Source organism: Marmota marmota, unplaced genomic scaffold, assembly GCF_001458135.2.
Source record: "Marmota marmota marmota unplaced genomic scaffold, marMar, whole genome shotgun sequence".
In the NCBI taxonomy this organism is placed as follows: domain Eukaryota; kingdom Metazoa; phylum Chordata; class Mammalia; order Rodentia; family Sciuridae; genus Marmota; species Marmota marmota.
This window is the reverse complement of record NW_026000026.1, coordinates 12,584,770-12,609,416: the sequence shown is the minus strand read 5'-3', so window position 1 is coordinate 12,609,416 and position 24,647 is coordinate 12,584,770. Positions and strand designations below refer to the sequence as shown.

The following is a 24,647-nucleotide window of genomic DNA, read 5'->3' as shown; positions in this document are numbered from 1 at the left end:
ACCAGCTTTCCCGTCCTGGAGGTCTGTCTGGTTAGCTTGGGGGTTTTCAGCTCAGCCCTGTTGACATCTGGGGCGGGTCTCGCTGTCCTCCAGGTGGCCTCGAACTCCTGGGCTCAGGCGATGCTCCTGCCTCAGCCTCCCAGGGGCCTAGGACCACAGGGGCGTCCTCTGTTGTGGGGCGTCCTCTGTTGTGGGGCCATCCTGGGCATGGTAGGACACACAACAGCATCCCTGACCTTGGCCACTCGATGCCAGTCCACCCCCACCAGCTGTGACAGCAAAACTGTCCCCAGATGTTGCCTGGTGCACCTGGGTGTGGGGAGCAGGGTGGTAGCTGGAGCACCCTGGCCATGGACCCCTGGCTCTGCTGAGGATCTCCACCTGCTTTCTTGTGTCCCCCTTGTTTTCCGTTAGCTGTGGTGAGGGCTAGGACCCAGGGAACCTGGGGACGGGTTCCTGGCTCTGAGTGGGATGCCGCAGGTCAGGTCGGGCGGCTGCCTCGGTTGCCCTGGGGGCTGCAGGTGCGTCTGCGGCCCCTTGGTCTCTCAGCTCCAGGCGTCTGGGTCTGGACAAACAGCTGGGCCCAGCTCTGCAGATCATCAGGTCTTCTTCCTCTCCCTGCCCGAGCCCTTGGGTGCTCGGGGTTCACAATGACGTCGTCGTTTGAGCAGAGCCCGTCCACGTGTGGACGCTGAAGCTTTCAGTCCTGGGTACCGTTGCTCCCTGACCCCAGCCCTGCCCAACACCTGTGCCAGCTGCAAGGTCCAGGACAGGAAGGCCAAGAGGGATGCCTGGCCTGTGGCCTCCCTGGCCACACCCCTGGACATGGTCCTGTGTCTCGAAGGCGGCAGCCCCTCCCAGTCCTGAATGGGGAGCTGCAGTGGACCCTGGGATCTGGGTGACGACGGGCGCGTTTGGTGGAAGGTTCCAGAGCAATAGGCAGTTCGGTGGTGGACGGAGTGGCTTGTGTGCTGCTCCAGGCAGGGCCCTGTTCCTGGCTTGGGATAAGGGGACGCAAGTGATGCCACGAAGCCTTCGTGCTGTTGACTTGAGGTTGGTGCAGGCACAGGCAGAAGCAGTTACAGCCAGGGGACCTGGTCCCTGCAGAGGCTTCTCCCTCCATGTGGTGTCTGAGGAGATGGACGCTGTGACCTAGAGATGGAGCTTCTGTGAAAGCAGGTGCTGGCCGCGACTCTCCTTGCCCCTACAGAGGCTCTCCTCCCGCACAGGAGAGGCCGGGAGGCTTGCCCACAGGGCACAGGGCACGGGAGACCTGGTGCTTTCCTGGTGCTGTGCGTCAGTTCAGGCTGCTGTGCCCTGCTTGTTCCCTGGGCCCCGGGAAGCATCCTCCTCCTCTGGACTGTGTGGCCAAGTGCTCAGGTCCCCAGGGAGGCCTGACTCACGCTCGTGGGAACACGATGCGCGTCCTGTTGGAACGCTGGGCCTGCGAGCTCCCACGGCCGGCCTGCGAGGCTGTCTCAGGCTCCTTAATCTTGCCACGTAAATCTCGAATGAATGAACAGCCCTGGTCCAATTTCATACCCCGGAAGCGGCAAGGCCACGAGTTGCCTCTCAGCAGCAGGTTGTAAGTTAAGTCAGTTCCGGTGAGTTCTGGTGTGTGCCAGTACCTTCCAGATGAGTCTTGAGTTGTGTCCCTATCGGAAGGGAAGGCACTTGCGTTGGTGGCTTCTGAGTCAGGACTGGGCAGGTTCTGGGCCATGGGACCCTCAGTTCTGCTGTGGTTCTAGTGTGGTCTTCAGCAGGTTCTGCGATCTCCTCACTGAAGGAGTCTGTCCCCGACCCGACCAGGAGCTGAAGAACCCGGACCAGTCTGAGCTCATGAGTGAGGAGCTCGGGACCCTCACAGGGTCTTGTGGTTTTCCAGGTGTCCCCGACCCATGGAAAATTTCTTCCTGTCTCACAGCCTAGTGGCCTCTTGTGGGGGCAGAGAGAGGGTCTCATGGTCTGAAAGGTTTTCTTAGGAAACCCGTAAAGTTCAGGAAGGCGCTGGCCGGTGACTAACTTGCTTTATCTCTTGCGGTGCCCGGGGAGGGGTTCAGAACAAGCGAGGACAGCCCTGCGTGGCTGACAGTGCCCTCCGTTAGCACAGACGTCCCTCGTGGGCAGCTGGCTCTGCTCTTCTGGTATCTCTTCTGCATGGCTGTCCCCAGACAGGTACTTTCCAGGGTCTCTGAGCAGCCAGCGACGAGGTCTCGTAAGCAGTGCCCCTGTTCCCTTGACCTGAACTGGCCACTGTTGGGTCATCTGCCCTGCCTAGTCCTGTTGCCATGTCCTTTCCCCACTGGGCCAATTCCCTAGGTGTTGTGGTTCTCCATCTCCCACCGGCTCCTGTGTGTATGGGGAGCATGGGGGTCCCCTTGGAGAGGAGGGGCCGGTGCTGGGAGGGAGCTGCGCGTCTGCGTCCCAGGTGCTGGTGGTGAGTGCGCCGGGCCCTGTCTGGGGCTGGGGAGCTCCTGCTGTCTGTGCTCATTACTGAATGCACATCATTAATCAAATAGGAGGACTAGATGGGAACTCTGCAGAGAGGACTCTGTTTGACTCAGCAGAGCCGGATGGAGACGGTCATTGTCCCTGTTCCTAAGAGAACGCTCAAAGCTGACATCTTGTATTTGGAAATCATCTACGTCTAAAGAAGGCCGTTGGAGCTGACCGCGCCACCACGTGCCTGCTGCCCACTGATTCTGGATGTGCGCTGTTCTGGCTCAGGGGGTGCATCTGCAGGGGCCCGCACTCGAAGCAGCTTGGCAGAGCTGGGAAGCCCAAGCTTCAGGGGGACGGGGACCACCAGACCCGGGGACCCAACCTGGCAGGCTCGCCCACCTGTCCTGAAGCTTCTCGCTCACACCCCAGCCTTCTCTGCCTGGTGGAGGGGAGCAGCTGCCCCGTGAACTGGGTCACATCCTTAAAGTTCAAGCAGAGAAAATGAGCCAGCTTTCAAAAAAAAATTAAAAGAAATGCCATGTTGGGTTGAGCTCCCATCCTGTTCCTCAGGAGAAGGGCGTCATGGGACAAGATGGTGGCCTCACGACCCCGTGGCTTGACTGGGAAGGTGACTGGGGACTCTCCAAGAGAAAGATGTACCACCTACCTGTGCATCACACAGCTGTGTGCCCGCTGCCCTGCTTTCCACCTGGCTGTGCCCCAGCTCAAGGGGATCCACTGGGAAGGAGGGGAAATATTGCTATTTTCTGACATTTGTAAGAACTTGTTGCATCCATGTGCACCTGTGTATTGTTGTGTACATGTAAGTCTGTATATATCAGGGTTCCCACTCCTAATTTTTAGGGTGTTGGATCCAGTTTTGTAAAGAGGTTCTGAATGCTCACACCTGGTTCCCTCTCAGCACAGGCAGCCCTTTGCCGGTCTACACTGCCGGCTGCTCTGCGTGTGCTATTGTGACCCCCTTGTATGGAGGTCTCTAACCTGCTGCAGGGTTCACCTGAGCATTTTCTGAACATGCAGGTGGCAGGGAGGTCTCAAATGCTTCTTGGTGACTGGGGACAGGTGTGACTTCCATCTGGGACCCAGATCTTCCTGATATGTCAGAGGGTCGTGAGCGTCACCCAGTTCGGAGGCTTCTGTTCCTTCCTGCCTCTAGCCCTTTACTGATGCCTTCTAGCACAGAACTTCCCCTCCCAGGGTCAGTTCAGGGCTTGGCTCAGCTTTTGGAAAGGAAGGGTGCAGGACCTGGCTTTGGGGACGGGCACGGGGCAGTTGCCGTCAGGATGGTGTTTTCTGGAATCCACTTTCTTTGGACTTATCCTTTGGTCTCGGGGATTTGGGCCCCTTTAATCCTGGGAAGATGAAAGTCCTTTGTTAGTGCCTGTGAGCTCTCTGGCCCTAGAACTCAAAGGCGGCCCTGGCTCCAGGGCTCCAGGGCTCCAGGGCAGGCTTTTCTTCACGAGCTTAGACAGATATCAACTCTAGATACTTATTTAAACCCCAAATCCTGGGTAATCAATTCTGGAACTTAAGACAGCATCAGCCACGTTTTTTCACTATTAAGTACCCACAAGCTTCGGTGTGCTTTAGTCTGCGAGTACAGCAGGCCTGGGGCGACCTTGGTGCTGGCAACGAATTCACTTTGCACCTGAGTTGAAAGTGCGTCGAGTGTAGTCGTAAAGCGGGAAGATGAAATTTGGAATTTGGTTTGTACTTGGAATCACTCAACAGCTCATTTTGTGTGCGTGTGGTGGGGCGGTGAGCTCACAGTGACAGTTTCAGAAAGAACAGGAGGGACATCCATGGTTCATGCCTCTCCATGTCTTCAGATAATTAATGAAGGCAATTCACCTAGGAAGCTGTTCCAAAGCTCCCACAAGTATTTACAAGAAATTTAGTTGCCTACTTTATCTGTGAGTTCCTTTAATTAGAAAAGAAAATCTTTAAAACCTCAATAGCTGACTTGTCTTAACAGTACCATACACATTAAACGTATTTTGCATAAGCTGGGCGCCGTGGTGCACACCTGTAATACCAGCTCTACCAGGGACTAAGGTAGGAGGATCACAAGTTCGAGGCAACTTGATGAGACCATGTCTCAAAATAAAATAGGAAAGGGCCCAGGAAATACCTCAGTGGTGCTCCTGGGTTCAATCCCCAGTACCAAAAGAAAAAAGAAAGTTATACTTAGCTGCTGCAACAACCCCAGGTTTGTGATTCTGTCTGTCTTTGTCGTTGGGTGTGACTTTAATGACTGTACCTGTGCTTATGTCATGCTTACCCAAACGTGGCCTTTCTGTTTGGTCTATTGCAATTCTTGTTTCCTTTTGCAAGTAAACTCGTCGCAGCTGAACCACGGGGTGCCCCCGTGCACCCTGCCTCTCCTGCACTGGCACTCACTGACACGGCTCTCCTTTTAGCAGCCCTGTCATGGTGGCAAATGCGCATTGCTGCCATCTGCCAGGCACTGTCCCAAGTGCCAACTCTGTGGCTCTTGGAGGAAGAGGAGGCTCACAGAGCTTAACCAGCGGCCAAAGGCACTGGCAAGACAGTGGTGCAGCTGACAGCTCGGGCCACTGGGCTTCGGAGTGTGAAGAGTGTGGGCTGCAGAGCTCAGCACCCACTTCGCCTGTGGCCTTCTGGAGCCTCACTGGGTCCCTCAGACGGTGGCTGAGCCTGCGTAGTGTGGGGCACATCAAGAGGGGCACTCAGGAGACATGCTTTTTGCACAGTGGTTCTTCAGCATCCTCAGTTGTTAACTGGAGGGTGCCCACCCCCGTGCTCGGCTCTGGTGGGTCACTGTGTTTGCATTCTGATGGCGTGGTGGCAGGGTCCATCCTGCAGCCCAGAGGATGCAGTTTGCTGGGGACCGCCTGCATTCCAGGCAAACACCCCACTGGGCTCCTGTGTATGATTGCAGGGCGGTCCCTGCTAAAAGCTGAGGGTGCTCAATGAGAGACTCTGCCAGCCCTCTTCTGCTGGGGTAGGAGCAGAAAGGGACTTCATGAGAGCTGTCTGCAGCAGGACGCCTGCAGTGTCCCCATGGTCCAGAGCCCTGTGCACACCTCTAAACAGAATTAGCTAAGGGCATGTTCCCACAGTAGCCCTTCCCCACCTCCTGACAGAGTCCCTGAGATTGAGTTGGTGGAGCTGCAGAGAAATGAATAATTGAAGATCTAATTGATAGGACTTGGTGTGGATGTGGGACCGTGACGGGAGGGGAGGTACCGAGGTACTCTGGGGAGTCTGACTTGAGCACAGGGATGGATGAGGGTCCATTCAGCTGAGCAAATGTTAGAAGAGAACCAGTTTGAGCAGAGTTAATTCATGAGAGCTTTGGGAATTAATTTGGAATTTCTTTTTGAGGCTTACAACTGGAGATATGAAGAAGGTAATGGGATGCATGTGCCGAGTCAGGGGAGACATCCTGGCTTGAGATAGAGCCATCTGCACGTGAGGGTTGTCTGCAAGGAAGGGCCATTTGTTTGTGGGGTCATTTGCATGTAGGGAGGGGGACATTTGTATGTTGGGGTTTTCTGCATGCAAGAGATTGTTTGTATGGAGGGGTCATTGACATGTAGGGATCATCTGCAGGTAGGAGTTGTCTGCCCATAGGGGTCATCTGCCCACAGGGAACATCTACACATAGGGGTCATCTGCCCACAGGGGACATCTGCATGTGGGCTAGAGCCACCATGTGTGGGTGGAGGAGTTCTCCCCTGGGAGCCTGTGGGGTATGAAGAGGTCAAGCCCGTGTCTGGTTTGGGTGGGACCTCAGTTTGAGTCCCAGCTCTGTGACCCTGGGAAGGCCACTTGACACCTCTTGGGTCTCAAGTGCCTTACCCATGTGATCTGCTCACCACTTACGGTGGCGTGGGGGCTGGAGGAGTAGCAGGAGGCAGGACGGGCCCAGGCTCTTTGCCTGGCCTCCTTACCTTGGGGTCACCTTTCTCTTGGACTGTGTGTGTCTTGGTGTTGGCCACCTGGGAGATGGACGTGCTTTTGCAGTCTAATGTCAGTGCCAGCAGAAGGGGCTGGGCTGAGTCCCTTTCCCTTGTTTTGTCCTGGAACCAATTCCAAAGCTCCCGGCTCCGACCATTGCCTTCCTGCTGTCAGCCCACGGCTGTGGTTGTAACCCTGGCTGCTGGTTAGAAATATCTGGGGGTGCTTTAAAAAGAGTGCGCTACCAGACCCCCTCCCCAGAGCTGTGGCTCCTGGCTCCTGAGCTACTGTCCACTCCCTTCCCAGTGCCTCATTCAGGGGCCTCACCATGGGACCTTGAAATCTGCCTGGATTGTGGCATTTACACCATGGAAATTGGCAAACTCTACAGACCAAGGCCCAGAGAGCTGGCCAGTAAATGTTTACCAGCCCGCCACGGGTCAGGGCATCCTTATTTTTTCAGAAGCGTCCACAGTGACTTATGGGCAGCAGGCCTGAGAGCCACTGGCCTAAGGTCCCCCAGGTAGGCCCAGTGAGCTCCGAGTTACCCACAGGGGCTAACAGTCATCTAGTCCTGAGATAAGACGAGCTGCTTCTGTGAATCAGGCCACTCACTCCTCGCAGCATCCCGTGAAGGAGGGTCCTCATCAGTTTTTAAAATGGTGAAATTGAGTCCAGATGGTCTGTCTGCACCTTGTCCAGGGCCACCCTTCTAGTTAGTGGCTAAGGGGGGACTTGGACCCAGGTCTGAGCTGCTGGAACTTGAGTCTGGTCAGGGCTTCCTGGGTGGCGTGGGCAGTGCCCACTCTTCCCAGCGGGTTGGATGAGACTGAGGCTCTGGTTGTTCCTGATGACCATGGGGTCCGAGCTGCAGGTAGGTCATCTTGGGGGGGGGGTTGTAACCAGGGTCGCGGTGGGCGAGTCTGCCTGGGCAGGGTGCTGGACTCTGAGCCAGGGTGGGAAACCAGAGACTCACGGGCTGTGTGCTTTCCCCTTCCAGTGGAGCACGACAAGGAATTCTTCCACCCACGCTACCACCATCGGGAGTTCCGGTTTGATCTTTCCAAGATCCCAGAAGGGGAAGCGGTGACGGCAGCTGAATTCCGGATCTACAAGGACTACATCCGGGAACGCTTCGACAACGAGACCTTCCGGATCAGCGTCTACCAGGTGCTTCAGGAGCACTTGGGCAGGTGGGTGCCGGGGTCTGGGGGCAGTGCTGCCTCCAGCTACTGAGGAAGAAAGGGTGCAGGCCCAGGATGGGCCAACAGGGCAGCGGCCGTCACACAGCTGCCACCGTGGGACACCAACCGCATTTGGACTTGGTGTCTCTTTAAAAGAGGGTGCATGATGTGTGTCACAGTTTTCTAAGATGACTATGGGGTCATCTTATGACCATGGGGATCATCAGCAAATCTGGGCAGGAAGGCAGGAGGCCGGGAGGCCCGGGGTGTGTGGCCCATGCAGGGATTTATGGGTGGCCTGGATCAGGCGGGCCCAGGGGGAGCATCCTGGTGAGGGTCTCCCACCCTCTGATCTTCACTCTGAGGCCCCACGTGGTGTCAAGCCACCAGTGAAAGTGGCCATGGTAATAAAATGTTATTAGAGGGAACACAATCCTAATCCCCCCAAAACATCCAGAGAAGTCCCAGTGTTGGAAGTCCCCAGGTCAGGAGCAAGAGTTGGTGCTGAGACTTTAATTTCGGGCTGTGACACTCCTACTGTCCTCTCTGCTGTGACATGGTAGTTCATGAAGAAGGGTGGTGTTTGCCTCTGATGGTCAGCCCTCGCCCTTCAGGTAGGAAGGGGATGTGTTGACCACAGACAGCAACCTACAATCCACCGCCGCATGCCCGCTGAGTGCCGCTGTCTCGGGGGTCATCTTGACCACGGGGAACACGAAACGTCAGTGGGAGAGCGCTTGCCTGGCATGCATGAGGCCCTGGTTCCATCCCCCCGCACTGCAAATAAAAGAAAAAACAAGGCAAGAGAACGAGGCTTGTGTAGGGCGTCCCGTGTCTTGCCTTACCTCACGTCACACTCACGTAGCCTTCTAAGGAAACTCTGCAAAGTGAGAGTGGAAGTGGCCTGAAGCCAGAGCGCACGGCCACCTAGTGAGAACATGGCCACATGGGGACTTGGGCCAGGGTTTGGGAGAAGCTGGAGCCGTGTCTACAAAAGTATTTCCTTAAAAACTTGTATTTGGATAGGTAAGGCTCCCCCCACCCCCCACCACAGAGGCCATTCTTGTCCCTGACATGACTTCCTCGGGTGCCTGAGTGCGTGGGGTCTCTCATCCTGCTGGTCAGGATGGCGCCACGGCAGGTGGTCTCCTCCACACTTGCCTGTCCATCTAAAGTCCTAGACTGTGGGCCACTGGACACACACGTTGTTTCTGGGTTGTTTCTGTGGACGTTGTCTGGACATCTCTCCTCGAGCCAGGGAGGGGACAAGGCCCGCTCCTCTGGGCTCACCAAGGTCGCTTAACCAAGCTGTCAATCCCTGTCAGTCTGACAGGGGACAGAGGGTGTCCCTGTGTGGTTTAAATCTTCCATTCCAGAGGGCCCCGCCCAAGGCCACCCTGTGCTGCTTCCCTGCTGGAGGGGATGGTACTGGGAAGGAGCTGGGATGGCCCGAGGGGCAGGGCCAGCCGTGTCTGTAATCACCTCTGAGTCTTCCTAAAGGCTTTCGGGCAGGTGCCCTGGCAGCCTGGCGGGCTGTACCTGGTCCCTAGGCACAGCTTCCAGAGAAGTTTCAGATTCATTCTTGGGGGTTTTAGAGGTTTGTCTATCCTCTGACAGATGCCCCAGGACTCTCTTTATTGTTATTTTGCAGAGCTGGGGATGGAGCCGGGGCCGCAGTCCTGCTTGGCACGCACCAGCACAGCCTCCCCCCAGGACTCTGGGACAGACCTGTGTTTGATTTTTCTCATGAAGGCGGATGACTTGGGGCAGGGCAGGCACGCTGAGGCTGTTTGTCAGCAGCACTAAATGGGCCCACTTGTGCCATCCTTGAGCCCACTCCCCCCGGGCCTCCTGGCAGACTCCCCAGATCTGCCCTTGGCCAGCGGTTCTCTTTGTCCTGCTGAAGACCCGGGGTCAATGGGCCTGGGGGCGCCTCTGCAGCCACATGCTGCTCTTCCCTTGAGGGGTGTCTCCATCCATGGCTCCCAAGTCCTGTGCTCGCCTGCCCTGCTCCACCTGGGGAAGGTGCTGGATGGAGGATCAGGGATCAGCAAGTGGGGCCTGGGCTGCCGACGTGGAGGTCAAGGCTGCTACGTTTGTACAGAGACGTGGGTTCCGTGATGTATTTGTTGAAGCTCCACTGAGCACCCCACACCAGGCACCGCTCTCAGAAGTCAGATCACAGGATCCAGTGAAAGGGGCTCACGAGGGCAGGCCTCATCCCATGTTTCTTTGGGTACTGGGGATTAAACTCAAGGGCACTCGACCACAAAGCCACCTCCCCAGCCCTATTTCGTATTTTATTTAGAGACAGGGTCTCACTGAGTTGTTTAGTGCCTTGCTTTTGCTGAGGCTGGCTCTGAACTCGAAATCCTCCTGTCTCAGCCTCCCGAGCCGCTGGGATTACGGGTGTGCGTCACTGCGTCTGGCTCATCTAATGCTTTGATTGAGGGCGTTATCTTTCCTAGGGAGGCGATAACAAGACCGCAAACTGGGGTGGCTTAAAGCAGCAAGACTTATTCCTTGAATTCTGGAGTGAAGCTCTCAGTGGGCCCTGCTCCTTCTGAAACCTGTGTCTGGGGTCTTTGCTTATCTCCTGCTTCTGGTGGTGACCACTGGCTGTTGTGCTCCCAGGCTGCACATGGACCAGCCCCGTCTCGGCCGCTGTGGTCACGTGGCTCCCTGTTTTCCCATGGGTTCTCCTTGTATGGCTCTTCCTCTTCTCACACAGGCCTGGGTGCCACCCATAACGGATTACACCTGCAGAGACGCTACTTCCAGATAAGGTCCGAGGCCAGGTGCCAGGTGTTAGGAGTGTCTTTAGGAGGGGGGTCTGATCCAATCCATGTAGGATCCAGAAAGTGAGAAGCAAACGCAGGAGCCAATAAGCAGACCAGGTAGCTGTTGGGACTGGCTGGAGCAGGTGCGCGGGCAGGTGTGCCTTAGGTAGGGTGGTCACAGAGGGCGCTGAGCTGGGACCCTTGAATGACAAGAAGTCTCTGCAGCAGTGGGTGGGGCTGCAGTCCTCAGGTCAGGTGGGCTGATGAGGGTCGTGGGTCTTGCTGAGGGTGAGACGGAGCCTTTACAGGAAGCTCTTTTTTGGGGATTGAACACAAGGGCTCTGGACCACTGAGCCACGTCCCCAGCCCTATTTTGTATTTTATCTAGAGACGTGTCTGACCCCCTCTGGGGTCTCTGCTCCCTGTGCTGCCTCTGTCACTTGCTGACTTCCTAGTCACTCGGTCCTGTCTCAGTTTGAGGTGGCTGCCTCCTGCCCCTTACAGGGATCTAAGGGTGGGTCCTGGGTACCCAGGTGGGGAGAAGGCCTGAGTCACTGTGGCTGATGGAGGGAAGGTGAGACAGGTGTCCTCAGCTCCTGGGCAGGTGGCCAGGCTGGCATAACAGGTCACTGAGTCTGTCTCTGATGGCTCTTGGCTTGCTGGGAGGTCATGCTCCTCGTTAGCAAGTGTCCCAGCAGAGGAGGTGACCACAGGGTCTGGGACAGCTGGTGGGCAGGATGTACCTGGCAGCCAAGGGGCAGAGTTGGAGGCGGTGGCGGGAGGAGGGCTCGTGCTGTGTGGATTGCTTGGTTTTCTTCCTGTGCTGGAGAGAAGGATGAAGAGCTCCTCACCTCTCCAGAAACGAAAAGGATAAAACTTTAAAAAAAGTTACTTATTCATTTCCCGAGAATCTTGTTTTAGTGTTGACTCTAGAGCATGGATTTGAATCCGGTCACCAGGTACCAGTGTGGCTTTGGGGACCAGGAACCTCAGGGCCTCAATTTCCTCCTGTATAAAATTGGGGGTACCTGGCCCTCCCTCCCAGGCCTGTGTGAAGGGAGAAAGGAGTTGACCTACTCAGCCATTGCCACCTGGTGGGTGCTCACTGCAGGCTCAGCGGTGGCCCGTCATTGTCATCGTGGGAAAGGGAGAGCTGCTGGCTTCGCCGTCTCTGCCTTTTCTTTGGCTTTGGCTAAATCGCTGGGCTTTGTGGTCGCTCAGCGGGAGAAGGTCTGAGCTCAGGATGCTCTGTGGGCCTCCAGGCCTCTAGCCTGTCACCTCTGCAGGGGTGGAGCGCACCTGTGCTGCCCCTAACCGGGCCCCTTGTCTGAGTTCCCCAAAGAGCCCGGATCCCACCCACCACCCCAGCCGGCCGTGGAGCCACCCTGGCCTTTGTGCTGAGGAAGCCGTGGCCTTGCGCCAGCAGCTGCCCAGCTGTGCAGGGCTGAGACATCTGGCTCCCTGGCACGCTCTGCTTGAGCTGCAGGAAAGCCCGGGGGTGCCGGGGATTAGCGGGCTTGGGTCGGCCTCAGCGTCTCCCCTCCTAGGAGTCACTTTCCACCAAGTCCTCTTGATCTCTCGGAATCCAGATTAAATTCCGATAATGAGCTGAGCTGGAGGCCTTCCATGGCCCTGGGCGCTGCGTGAGCTCGGCCCCAGACAGCTGGTGAGACGTGGAGGAGCCGCCCTGGGCGGCTGTGGAGCAAGTGGGGCTGCGAGGCAGGTCTGGGGCTGGTGGCCTTGGCTCTGGGCACCTTGCGGAGGGTGGGGAGGTGAAGGGCTCGGTCTTAACCCTGTGCTCTGAATCATGGCCTGAGTCTGGACAAGCTGGGCCTGGTTTCCAGGGCTGGACCTGCCCGTCCCTGTTGGCTCCAGCTTTGGTTCCAGCTGCTGGGGAGGGTATTTGGGGTGGGGGGTCTCTTTAGCCATGAAACCAGGCCAGAGTGCTCCATCCCAGCCTCCCCAGCCCAGGGAGGGACGTGTTGAGAGCTGGCCTCTGAGAACTCTAGGGAAGTGGAGGCCAGGCCCCCTGGCCACCACCAAGGTCGAGATGATGTCGGCAGCTGGATGAAAAATGTCCCTTGCTCCATCTCAGGGATTTTGGCTGCCAGCAGGGTGACCTCAGAGTGGTCTTCTGTGCCAAGATTTGGATCAGCTGCAGCCTGAGTCACTCCGAGGAAGAGGGGGCTGTTCTGTGCCTGTCCCCCACAGGGGAGAGGTCGGTAGGGGAGGCTGAGGTGTGGCTCACAAGCTCCTTTTAGCCAGGCCAGCCCTCTTGTCCCCGCCCTGCCCCGGGTGGGAATGCTCTGTCCAAGCAGCTCCTGCGGCCCACCCCAGGGCCCGGGGCCCTGCCTGCATGTGCAGGGGTGGTGGGGGGTCTGCTCGGCCAACCAGCGCCCCAGCCTCCAGGAGCACAAGCGCCTGCCCTCAGCTCGATCCTTCTCCTCTTGCAAAGGAGCTTCCTCGGAGCTCCCTGGCCTGGGCCAGGGTCCTCCTCTTTAGGGCTCAGCTCTGCCGCTCTCACCTGCCCCCGGGAGCCAGGCAAGGGCAGCCTCTGATTCGGTGGGACTGAGCTTCTGGCTCAGAAAGGGGCTGGTGACCCAGGAGGGCTTGTGAGGCTGGATGCAGTCCCTGTACCCCAGGGCGGCCTCAGGGTGGCCCCAGGGATCCTCACCCCACCCAGTCTTCCCCTGAGGCCTTTTGGATGGCGATCAGGTTATATACAGGTTCAAGTCTTGGTGACAAAACCCTGGGCAGGTTTTGATCTGACTTTAGCCCTGTGAGCATGTTGGGGCAGAGAGAGGGACAGCCACGCTCCAGAGCACGTCCCCACCCCTGTGTTCCAGGCATCTGTTTTGGTGCTTACTGTTGGTGACTGTGCGGCGATCACTCCACCTTTGTTATGTACCTTGGGTATGGCCCTTTGAAGACTTGTGGTCCCCGTTTTACAGGTGAACAGACTGGCTCAGAGATGGGAAGTAACTTACCTGAGGTCGCGTAGCTAGGAAGTGCCCGGGTGGACTTGAACACGGGTCTCTTAGATTCCAGCGTCACACCCTGAGCCACAGTAGCACCATGTGCTTGTCTCTATGGCTTCCCTCACCTGGGCTCAAGTGTGTGCTGTCTCTCTCGACCTTGGCTGTGCCTTAGAATCGATGACGCTGATTGATTAGAATCAGTTAAAGCCTGAATACATGGCAGGTTCAACAGGCATTGGGGCTTTTTAAAAAGTGGTGATTCCTGGGTACCAGGCTGAGAACTGGCCGTTAAGATCTGTGTCCCACCTGTGGGCTGACGGACGTGCCCAGGAGATGGAAGGGGAGAGAGCTCTCTGGCCCAGGCCCTGGCACCTTTGGCTTGCTCTTTCGGAGAAGACTATTTTTCTTCCTCCAGGACGGAGCCCAACTCGTGGTCCAGACCATGATTGTCAGTCTCAGTGGCACAGGAAAGGGCTGGCTGCGGGTGGAGATCCCTTCCGGCTCTGGCTCCTGAAGGCCTACGTGCCGGGTCCCACGTCTCCTGGCTTCTGCCCCTTGCCACTACACCTCAGCCCCGGGGCGTGAGCTCTGGTTTGGAGCTGCCTTCTCAGGAGGTGCTCTTCAGCTCCCCAGGAGCCTCCTCAGAGGGTAAGGCAGGAGCAGCTGGCAGTCACCGCACAGCCAGGACATCCTGGAAGGCTGGGGACAGCCGCCCAGAGCAGGCTTGGTCAGGGCCACCTTGGTCCTTTCCCCTGTGGCCCCCTTCTATGGGCCCCACTCCAAAATCCCAGCTCTGAGCTGCTTGGGCAGGAGTGACGAGCCCTTAGTGCCTCTCGGTTCCCCTTGGGGTCCTCTCACTGGTTTGCACAGATCATTCTGGAAGAAGCCTGTGTTCAGCACCACCCAGCTGGGCAGAGACGGCAAGCCACTGTGTCCAATCCAGGGAGTGCTGGAAGTGCCTCTGGCCTGCCCCACTCAGCATCCCGCTGGCTTCCTGTCCTGCGGTCTGAGGCCATCTGGTGGGCCTTGGTGGCTTTTTTGATCTTTGTGCCTTTTATTTCCTTCTGTATTTCCTCTCGAGCCTGGCGTCTTGGGGACGGTGCCGGTGGTGGTGGCGCATCAGTTGTAACCGACTTGTCTGCCCGCAGTGGATGTGGAGTGGGCCTGGTGGTGGCCGGGATTCTGACTTCCCACAGGCGCTGGCCCACCTGGGGCAGGTTGGGTGGACATCAGTCTTGCTGCCCACGTAGGCCCAGCCTGGGGAAGGGCTGCTCTTTGGACCACTGGATGGATTTGACCACAATCCCCACGCAGTCCTTCAGCCTCTACTTTGCCTCAAAGCGTCCATGTACCAGGAGAAGAGTGTAGTGACGACAAAACCTGCCTCCTGTGTGCCCCTCCTGAGTACTTTCCATAATAGCTCCCCGTGGTGGGACGGGAGGGGCCACGTGGCCGCAGCCTCCCAGCACCCTTCCCGACGTGACCTGTCGACACACATCTCCTTGCTCCTCATGGTGACCTTATGAATTGGGACACATTGTGTTTTCCCCAGAAGGAAATCGAGGCAGAGAAGACAAACGACCTGCCCCCCTCGTCGGCTGCACCACTTGAAGCGGCGTGACCTTGAGCAGGTCCAGGCGTGACCTTGGGCAGGCCCACAGGCCGAGGCTGAGCTGAGTGGGTGCTCAGCGGCTGTGTGGGTGGCCCCCTGCCACGATGGGCGCTGCACCTGTGTGGGGGTTCCCTCTCTCTCTCTTGTCATCTGTCCTTTATACCTGGAATTGGGCGCACAGTAGACGCTGAGTAAGACATCTGTCCCGTGGGTGGATGGCTGAACCAGCTTATCATCTGCTTGAGGGTGCAGGCTTCCTGGGCTCACAGACGGCACTGTCTCTTGCGTGGGGACACCATGCTGGCACGAGGACACGCAGGCCAGATACCTGTTGTATGAGTGAGTGGTGGCCAGTGGCTTTGCCCCGAGGCTGGTCCACCCCAGCAAACTTTCCAACACGACTTCTCTTCCAGAACTGAAAGAAAGAATGTCTTGTTTGCAATCTTTCTCCAGCATCTGAGCTCAATTTCCAAAAAGTGAAAATTGCCTGTAATTATACTACTTTCGATCCTATGCACGTTTCCCTGTGATGATTATAATTATATTATTTGGAGCTGGTGGGCATCCAGGGGTAGGCTGGCTCTCACTGGCAGCGCGGGGAGATGTCCGTGTGTGTGCTGTGACCCGGGTTCCTGAGGCTGGAATGCATCTGGGGAGAATGGGTTTGAGGATTGGGCTGTCTGGATAACTTGATCTGGCACTTTAATTCCAAAAGCTCTTCGTACTCGGATCAGGACCTCTGCTCGCCTATAGAAGCCTATTTTTCCAACTGTATTAACATCTGTGTTTCATATCAGGCCTGTAATTGCTTTAGCCTTTTTGGCAGGAGACAAAGAGAATTAATATTTTTCAATTTGGTCATAAGCGGTCATCTGTAGCTGGGAAGAAGAGTGCCTGTTCAAATGTCAACTCTGTAGGGATGGGGAAGGAAGAGGCAGCGGTGGTGAAGGCCGACCTTGGTTAGGTCAAGTGCAGGCCAGGGGTAGGCCTCTGGGTAAATGCTCAGGGTTCTTCAGACACTGGCTCTTCCTTTGTCCACTCCGGTCAGCCCCGTTTTCTTCTTGTTTCTTAAAAACGACCGTGGCTTTCCATTTTGCCACTCTAAGAATGGAGGAAGAAAGCCGACATTGGCCCGCATTCCGGCGCGCCGGCCACCCTCCTCCTCTGGGAGACGCCACGGTGTGGCCGGGGGATCTGGGCCTCTCCTGCTGCACCTGGGCTTTTCCTGACTCCTCGGTGAAGCTGCCACCAATGGAAGCCTCTGGGCCCCTGGTCCCAGGTTGGGTTTCCCCAAGGCCCACACTGAGACAGGAATTGCATGGGGACAGATGCGAATGATAGAAACTGCTTCCAAGAAAGGCCCAGGGGGCCAGTGAGGGCTTGGTGTCACACAGAGGGGCACCCTGCAGGGGCAGGGTGACTTGGGCTCACTCCTGCAGGGGGTTCCGAAGACCAAGTCTCACCCCTCCTTCTGCCAGGGGCTAGGGACTCAATATCTATGTCTTTATGAGCCGCCATTTAAGGCAGTGTCTTAGCTTTGGCACGGCTGGCATTTGATCTCTCTGTGGGGCCAATCTGCACCCCACAGAGAGATCAAATGCAAGGTGTCGAATGGTACCCCTGCCTCCACCCACTAGGTGCCAGTCATACCTCCTCACACAGGTGTGAGACCAAGACACTTCCAGACTCTGTTGTGTCCCCTGGGGTGCAGATTGGCCCCTGACGGAGTAGCAGGGAGCATGTCAATGTGCAGGAATGCCCAGTTTGGATGCTCATGGCATCTAGAAGGAGAGCCCCTGGGGCCTGGTGCCCACCTAGGTGGAAAGATCTAGAGATGCTGCATGGTGGGCTAAGGTGAGGCTGGTGGAGCTGGCCACGTGTGTCCCCTTCCTGCCTCCTTTTCATCTGCTCAAGCTGCCGTGCCACCACCACCACCACCACCACTCAGCTCCATAGCCCACAGACTTCCGTCTGGGGCAGCAGGGCCTGAACTAACCAATGGTTGTCAGAACCACCTGGCAGCACTAACCCCACGTCTAATGCCAACTGATCTGATGCAGGAGCTAAAAGATGCTGTCCCTGGGGTTGAAAAACAAGCTCCCAGGACCAGACACACAGCTTGCAGGGCCCAGAACCAGGAGTAAATGCATGCTGAAAATGTGTCAGGGATTTCAAAATGGCGGCAGCAGAGTGCTAAATGGAGTGTGGAGTCCTTCAGCAGGTGGCCCTGCTCGGCTGCATGTCACAGTATGTCACGGCTGAGGAGCGGCCCTGTGGGCTCACCAAGTGGAGATGTCCCGTGGTGCCTACATGCATTTGGATGGTGACCAGAGCTAGTGGGTGAATCTGTAGCCCCCCATCCTCCCCAGTTGGCCTACAGGTCTCCATGGGTTTGTGCCCTGGATGCCCAGAGCCCTGTTTGGTTGATTTTCATGCCTATCCCCCTGCTCTGCCCTCCAGTTGGTTCATGGAGTCACCTCTCAAACTACTTGCTTTCAAGTACTGACTCGATATGCCTCTGAGAGTCCCTAAAACATGACAGGGTGAGGGTCTGTACTGCTGGGTGGCCGGCAGGATCTGTGGCTCGAGGCCTGGGTGGTATCTGGCCCAGCCCCGGTGCCCCGAGTGCAAGACATTTTCCTTCGCTTTCCTCTTCTTGGCACCCCTCTTGCTTGGGGATGCTGTCCTCAGGATGAGTCTCCGACAGCCCCTGCACCTGCTCTAGGTGTCCCACTCGCCTTTGCCATTGAGAATCTTGCGCCTGGTCATGGCCTTGCTTTCATCTGCACGCCCCGCCGCTGGGTCCAGTTCCTTTCTGAGTCTGGTGCAGTTTTTAGTCTCTGGATTTGGAACCTTAAAACAGCCTCTGGTTCTTCTTCTTTTTTAACTTTGGACGCAGCCTGAAAACTGTTTGTGTTGGTTTGTTTATTCCCTGAGTGTTCGCAGAGAGGCCGAGTTTACCTTGTTCTATTTTGGTCTGGAGCTGGAGGCTGGAGGAAATGGGGCAACCAGGGAAAGTCTAGAAAGATCCACCTCCGCACGCCAGACCCAGGCGGCTGCTCTCCCCCGTGGGACTTCCCAGAGCTGTGGGGACAGCTCCACGGGGCTCCCTGCGAGGCCTGGTGGGGGGGACTCCCAGGGTCCTGACGTTCACTGAGATCAGAGCACACAGCCCTCTGCCTGGTTTTCCCAGTGTGGGGAAAGGAGGTGGCCCGAGAGTGACAGGGGGCAAGAAACGGGAAAGGGATCTGGCAATTTCCAGATGGGGGCAGTTTGGGGTGGTTTTACAACTGGAATCCACAGTCCCCAGGTCATAGTGGGGCTCACGGGAGGCAGCCTGGGGATGGCCTGGGATTCTACCCAGCCAGTATGGATGACCAGCCTGCGACCTGGGAGTGGCTCCCAGGGGGTTAGGGCAGAGCTGGTGGGCTAAGTGCCCCAGGAAACGGGGACTCAGCTGTTTCTGGAGGTGCCTTCCTAATATGAAAACACATTCACTCTTCTTTCTTTAACAATAGGAATTATTGGAAGTGAAGCTGGCTGGTGAGGCTGGTGGCCTCCTCTTCCATGAGAGGCCTGGAGGTGCCTGTGTACCAGTCCACATGTCCTCCAGGCCCACTCTGCTCCACTGGGTGCTAGGCGCAGGGTGCTGGGCTAGTGCAGTTGCGCTTTGCCAACAAGGAATTTAGAATTGGTAGGGAATGAGGGGAACCCAAAGAACGGCATGAACCCCCGTGAAATCTGGCCTTGGGGCTGCACGGGGGACATGGGCTTTGAGATGCCCAGTCTCTGGGGACTGGAGAATGGCAGGGGTGATGGAGGTGAGAGGGTAAGGACTGGTGTGCCAGGGAGAGGGAACAGGGTGTGCCAAGGCCCGGGGTAGGCCGGAGTCTAGATGAGGGCCTGAAGGCAGCTGAGGCCCCTCCACAGGGAGGGTGACCAGAGCCCCCATGTGCTCATCTGGAAGTTTTGGCAGTGCCTCGTTCTCTCCCTAAAGTTTCTTGGTCAGTTACATAGTCTCCCTCGTTACAGAACATGGAGGGAGTTCCGCTTTTACTCTGAAGAGCTCATAGGGGATTTGAGGCAGGACAGTCGCATTTTTATCCTATGCAAGCTGCTCTGGGGAGTGGGTCATGGGCTGAGAAGGGTGCAAGTAGGACCCTGAGGCCGCCCCGGAGGATGCTTAGCTCCCTTCACTTCTGCTGGAGGGTCCAGGCCCGCTCCCTGGCCACCAGCCACCTGACGTCAGGCCTCCACTGTGAGACGGCTCCAGGTGTAGGGCCTCAGCCTACTCTAAGATCATTGCTTCTGGAACCAGAGTCCATACGATGTGGCAGTGAGCTCCTTGCTTTAGGGCTGGGGCTGGGGCTGGGTCAGCCCAGTGGTGAGACTCACATTACATTGGGCTCTGCTCCAAACATCTAGGAGCCTCGGCCCCTGGCTCTGTGCTGGCATCTTGACTGCATTATCCCATGTAATCCATGCCCAGAACGAGCCCATCGTTATCCCATTTCACAAACAAAATAGCCTCCAGACAGAGGTCGGGTTGCTCAGGACCTCTCCACTGGGACTCCACTCCCGCTTTCCTCCGCTCAAAGCTCGTGTGTGATACTTACCATCCCAGGCCACCCAATATGTGACCCAAGGACCACCCTGGGACACCCTCACAGAAAGGATGTGCCTTCCCCCCAGACCTCTGCTTGCTGGCTTGCTGTGATTCCCTTCCCTCCTGACGCTTCACTCCGTCACCCTCCTGCATGCACGAGCTGGGGAGTTTCTAGGCACCTCTGTGCCTGGGGTGGACATTTCTTTGCAGCAGGACTTGTCAGAGTCTTGGAGTGCTAATGTGCAGTGTGAACCCTCCAAGGAGTGCTGTGTCGCCGGTGCTTTGCAACTGTGTTTAACTACGGAGCCTTTTTGACTTCCGGCCCTCTGTGTATATGCCTTTGAGACCTCAATGAGCTCTAGACCCTTCCTATTGCAGCTGGGGAGAATGAGGCCCGGCACTTAATGGCTGCTGTCTTGCTTCCTGACCCTGACAACAGCAGCCTCCTGGGTGCTGGACAGGAGTGGCCCAGGCCCTGCACACATGCCCAGTGGGTTCCCTTTGCAGTGGCTGGCAGAGTCTTGCGGTGGGTAGGAAAGCCGTGGGCTGTCCCTGCTCTGTCTGCGGCGGGAGGATATTGTTCTACTTTGTGTACTTTTCCACCTCTCTCCCAGGGGACTTAATTTTAGTCTTCCTGGATGTGCGCAGCCTTAAGAAAGTGCTTTAAAAAGCTCTGGCCTCCCCTGGCTTCGTCTTCCTGTCTTGGGGCGACTGGTGGAAAAGCAGGGCATTCCCTGAGGTGGAGGTGGGGTGCTCCCTGCCCAGGGCACGGGAGGGCCCTGCAGCCCAATTCAGTGGTGCCTAGCGGCCACTGGTCACCAAGGCCAGCTTCCTGGGGCCCTTTGATCCACTTCCAGGCTTTCCTACTTCCCCGCAGGCTGCTGTCTGTGCGCTGGCCTGGCTGCAGGTGCCATGCTCACCCCTCAGCCACTGCCACTCAGCCTAACCTCCCGCTGGCCTGGGAACGCTGGCTGCCCTCCCTTGATGGCTCCTCTGAGGAATGTTCTTGGGCCCAGCCGCCGTTCACAGCCTGCCAGCCTTCAAATGTCCAGCCTTGCAGTTTTCCAAAGAGCAGAGCGGGGGTGCCCTCAGCACAGGGAGGGGAGCTGCGTGGTGTGCAGCGCCCTCCACTCCCCACGCAGCAAGCTCCCAGCACCCGCCTTCCTGCAGCCAGAGCCCTGCAGGTTGCACCCCTGCTCACCTGGCCTCTCCTGCTGTCTCTCTCACCACGCTGCCCACATCCTGCCCTCTGCCAGGAGCACTGGTCCAGCCCCTGGCTGCCTTGGCCCCGCACGTCCTTCTGGTGTTCACAGGTCGTCCTCTCACACCCCGCACCCGGGGCTGGGCCTCCTTTCCTCTTCCTCACCCGGAGGACCCTCTCCCTGCACTTGATCAGGGTTTTCAGGACTTGCCCCCAGCCTCTGGGCCCAGGGCTCTGCCTCTCTCCCCAGCTCCTAGCAGAGCCCCGAGGGAGAGGACGTCCCGGGTGGCAGGGATGGAGCCTTATTGCTGCTGTGGCAAGTGACCAGCAATTCAATGGGCTCACCACACATGGGTGTGCTCTCCTGCCCAGCTCTGGAGGGCTGGAGTCTGAAGAGGGTCCCCCTGGTGCCCCGCGCCATGGGCTGGAAGGGCTGGGCGCCTTCTGCGGGCCCTGGGAGAACACGCCTCCAGGCCTTGTCCAGGCAGGACAGGCACCTCCTCCTTAGCTGGGGCTCAGCTGTTGCAGCCCCTTGGCCTCTGCTGTCACGGCCACCTTGGCCGCTCGCTCATGAGGACTTCTGACATGACCCTGGGCCCATCTGGATATCCAGATCTTCTCTCAGCTCAAAATCCTTTAATCCCACCTGAAAACCCTTCCTCCCGTGTAAGATAGCGCACTCAAGGGCCTGACGCTGGGACGGGGCCTTTTAGGAGCACATTGTGCTGTCCACCTTGTCATCTGAAGCCCACTTTCCTTTCTTTGGTGGCGGGGCCGCTCGCCACGGATGGCCACATCCTTCCACCTGCCTCCCCTAACCCCAGGTGGGCCGTGTTCCCCATGGCTCTCTGCCTGGGCTTGTGCTCCCTACATGAAGAGCCTCCTCACTCCTGGCCTGTGCCGCCTGTCTGTTACACGGGGTCGCGTGCCACTCTGCTGGGCAGGAGAGCAGCACTTCAGGGGGTGGTTCTAGGTGCTGAGGCCGCAGCCCTGGCCCAGCCTCCTGGAGAGACTGTAGATGGTGCCACACTGGACCCTTCCAAGCCCCAGCTTGCACCTGTCCCTGCTGGTGGTGGACTGTGTCCGAGTCCCTGGGGAGTTGCATGGGTGTGGTCAGCACTGTTTGATCATCCCACCCACGGTTATGGCCGGGAACTAGATTCTAACTCCCATTTGGTCACTGGCAGTCTGCACACAAGATGGAACCCCTCCCCACACTGGTCTGCAGAGCCCCAAACCCAAATGGCTGCAGTGGGTCCCAGGTCCTGCTCAACCCCTGAGACCCTGGACACTGGGTGACTGGCAGGAGGCGTGGTTCCCACAGCTCTGAAGCTGGGCTCTGAGACAGGATGTGGACCATCCCGAGGGACAAGACAGTGGGCACTACACGACCCAGATGGAATCCACGTTTCCTATGGCCTTTTAATTATAGTGGGAGTGCCCAGGGCCAGGGCCTCCTCAGACCCCAGACTTAGCTTGGTTTCCAGGGCCGGTGTCAGGGCTCTCTTCCCTGGAGCCGTGTGTATGCAGTTGGCAGTTCCCCAGAGGTCCTGGTCTGAGGGGTTGCACCTCCTCCCACAGTGGAATCTTTCTCCACCTGGGAGAGGTTGTGGGTGAAGGCCCTTGAGGTCACAGCCTCTAAATAGCCTCTAAGTAGCCAGAAAGCAAAAAAAAAAAAAAAAAAAAAAGGACTTCCCTCCTACACTCCAGATTCTAAAATACCCACTTTCCACGGGGTGGAACTTTCCAGGGGAGTGGGCCGAGAGGGGCTGGGAACTGCAGTATGATGAGCGGCTCCTCCGCTGCCCCTCCAGGTGGGGTTCAGGTGCTTCACGTCCCCGGGAGAGGTGTCCTCAAGCCTGGCAACAGTGTCCCAGGCTGGCAGTTAAATATTAACACCACCAGTGCCCAGGGTCAGGGAGGGCTCTGGTCGAGCTGGGTCATTTGGAAATGATGCTTATGTTTCCCCTTTTGGGAAACTGTCCAGCCGCTTCCCCACCGATGGCACCATCTCACCTCCCGTGGCCAGTGTGTGGGCCTCGTTCTTCATTTCCTCCCGGATTCTCGGTCGTGTCTGAGCTTTTTATTCAGCCTTCCTGAGGGGGTCAAGTGCTGTCTTGTAGCCGTGATTTACTTTTTCCTAACAGCTCGTGATGTTGAACATCTTTTTGTGTGTCCTGTGGCCATCTGTCCGTCTTCTCTCGAGACGTCTGTTCAAATGGGCCCTCCCGGATTTGGCAGTCAGCGGCACACTAGCTGTACGGTGTGGGCTCTGAATTGCCCTCTTCCTCTCACACTTCTGGAAGGAGGAGTTACAACTGGTGGCCTAGAGATCTTGGTAAAAGAGCAGGGTGCACCCACCTGAGGTGTGAGGACCAGGAGATCTTTTATTCCTCCTTTGACTTCTTTCATGCCTATTCAACTCTTGAAATTCTCCATTTCTTCTCACACTCATTTGAGCATTTTATCTTTCCCCAGAAACGCACCTGTGACACACCATGTTTTATAACACCTTTTTCCTGACTCTGTTCCCCTTGACTGCAAGTGGATTGACAGGTCCTGTGCAGCAGCTGTGCCTTGGACGGGCCTCGATGTCTTGGCCAATCCCCCAGGGGGCAGTTTCAGCTTTTGTGTCATAAGCAGCGTGACCCTTCTTTGGATTATCTCTCTTGGACTACCCAGGAGTGGCTCAAAACAATTATTTTATTGCTCAGTAATATGGGCAGGGCTCGGCCAGTGGTTCTTCGGCTCTGGTGGTTCCCGTGTGGTCCCTGGGGAGGCTGGACCACCCGCACCTGGGCTGCCTGGCTCCTCTGTCAGTCCCTTCACAGACCCTCATCCTCTGTGGGCTCTACCTTCCCCAGTGCAGTTGGGTTTCCTGACGTGGTGGCTCCCCAGGGGCAAAACCAAGAACTGCCCAGGCCTTCGAGCCCTGCCTAGACCTGGCAGGGCTGGCCCCCAGGTCCTCCAGTCACAGTGGACTTCAGAGGTGGGTGCAGATGCCAAGAGAGCAGCACGGGAGACAGACAGCAGGAAGTGCTGGATGTTAGCCTCCCACAACTGCTAACATCCTTACCTGTTTTGGGGTCAAAGGTGAGGTCTTTGGATGGATATGTGGTGGCTTGCCTGGAGGATCTTGGCGAGCTGCGTAACCTCTGGGCCCAGCTGGAATTCCTGTGGCAGGGAGAGCCCACACCCCGATTGCACACATGTCCTGGGAGCGCTGGCCTCTGGGGCCAGGCGAGCTTCTCTTCTTCCTCCCAGTTGTCTACAAGGACAGCCTTGTCCCCACTTTGCGGAGGAGCAAACTGAGACCCAGATTAGCTGTTCCACCCCTGGATCTGCGCCCCTCAGCACCTGCTCCACCCCATCGTGCCGTGAGACAGCAGGATTCCCAACTCCCTGCGTCTCTGGGCCCCCAGGAGACAGTGGGCTAAGGAGGCCGCGTGGCTTCTGTACCGGCTTCTGGAGCAGGTTTCCTTTGCTGTGGCTCGGTTCTGCCACGAGTAAGGCCTGCCACTGTGGGCAGGTGGCTTCCCCTCTTCCACTGTCACTGTCCTCTTGTAAAACGGGACCCGTACCCTTACCAGGGTCTGGAGCTGTCAGGGAGAGTCAGGGAGGGGAGCTTGGAAAGCACCTGGGTTTTCAGGAGTGGCGAAAAGGGAAGATCATCTTCCGGTTCCGTGGGGCGCCTTCCCTACCCTCCGCTCTCCCTGGGCTGGGTCAGGGAGGCCATTGTATTTAAGGTAAATAAAACTGTCACAAAGGGCCCATTCAGCGCTCTCCTGGTCGTAAGGACGGGTTGCTCGTGGGATGGCGACTGCAGCTGCCCTCTCCCAGCATGCCTGGGCGTGGCAGCTGCCTGGTCCTCCATGTCTCTC

The 24,647-nt window shown here is 57.4% G+C and overlaps 1 protein-coding gene across 2 annotated transcripts in view; it reads left to right on the top strand.

Annotated features, from left to right (window-relative positions):
- The window catches only part of Bmp7 (bone morphogenetic protein 7), a 65,583-nt gene that overhangs the window by 15,335 nt on the left and 25,601 nt on the right, over positions 1–24,647 (top strand). For both annotated transcript variants that reach the window (XM_048810867.1, XM_015479881.2), the window contains exon 2: positions 7,406–7,598. In XM_048810867.1, coding sequence (XP_048666824.1) covers positions 7,406–7,598 — 193 coding nt within the window. The remainder of the gene's footprint in view (positions 1–7,405; positions 7,599–24,647) is intronic.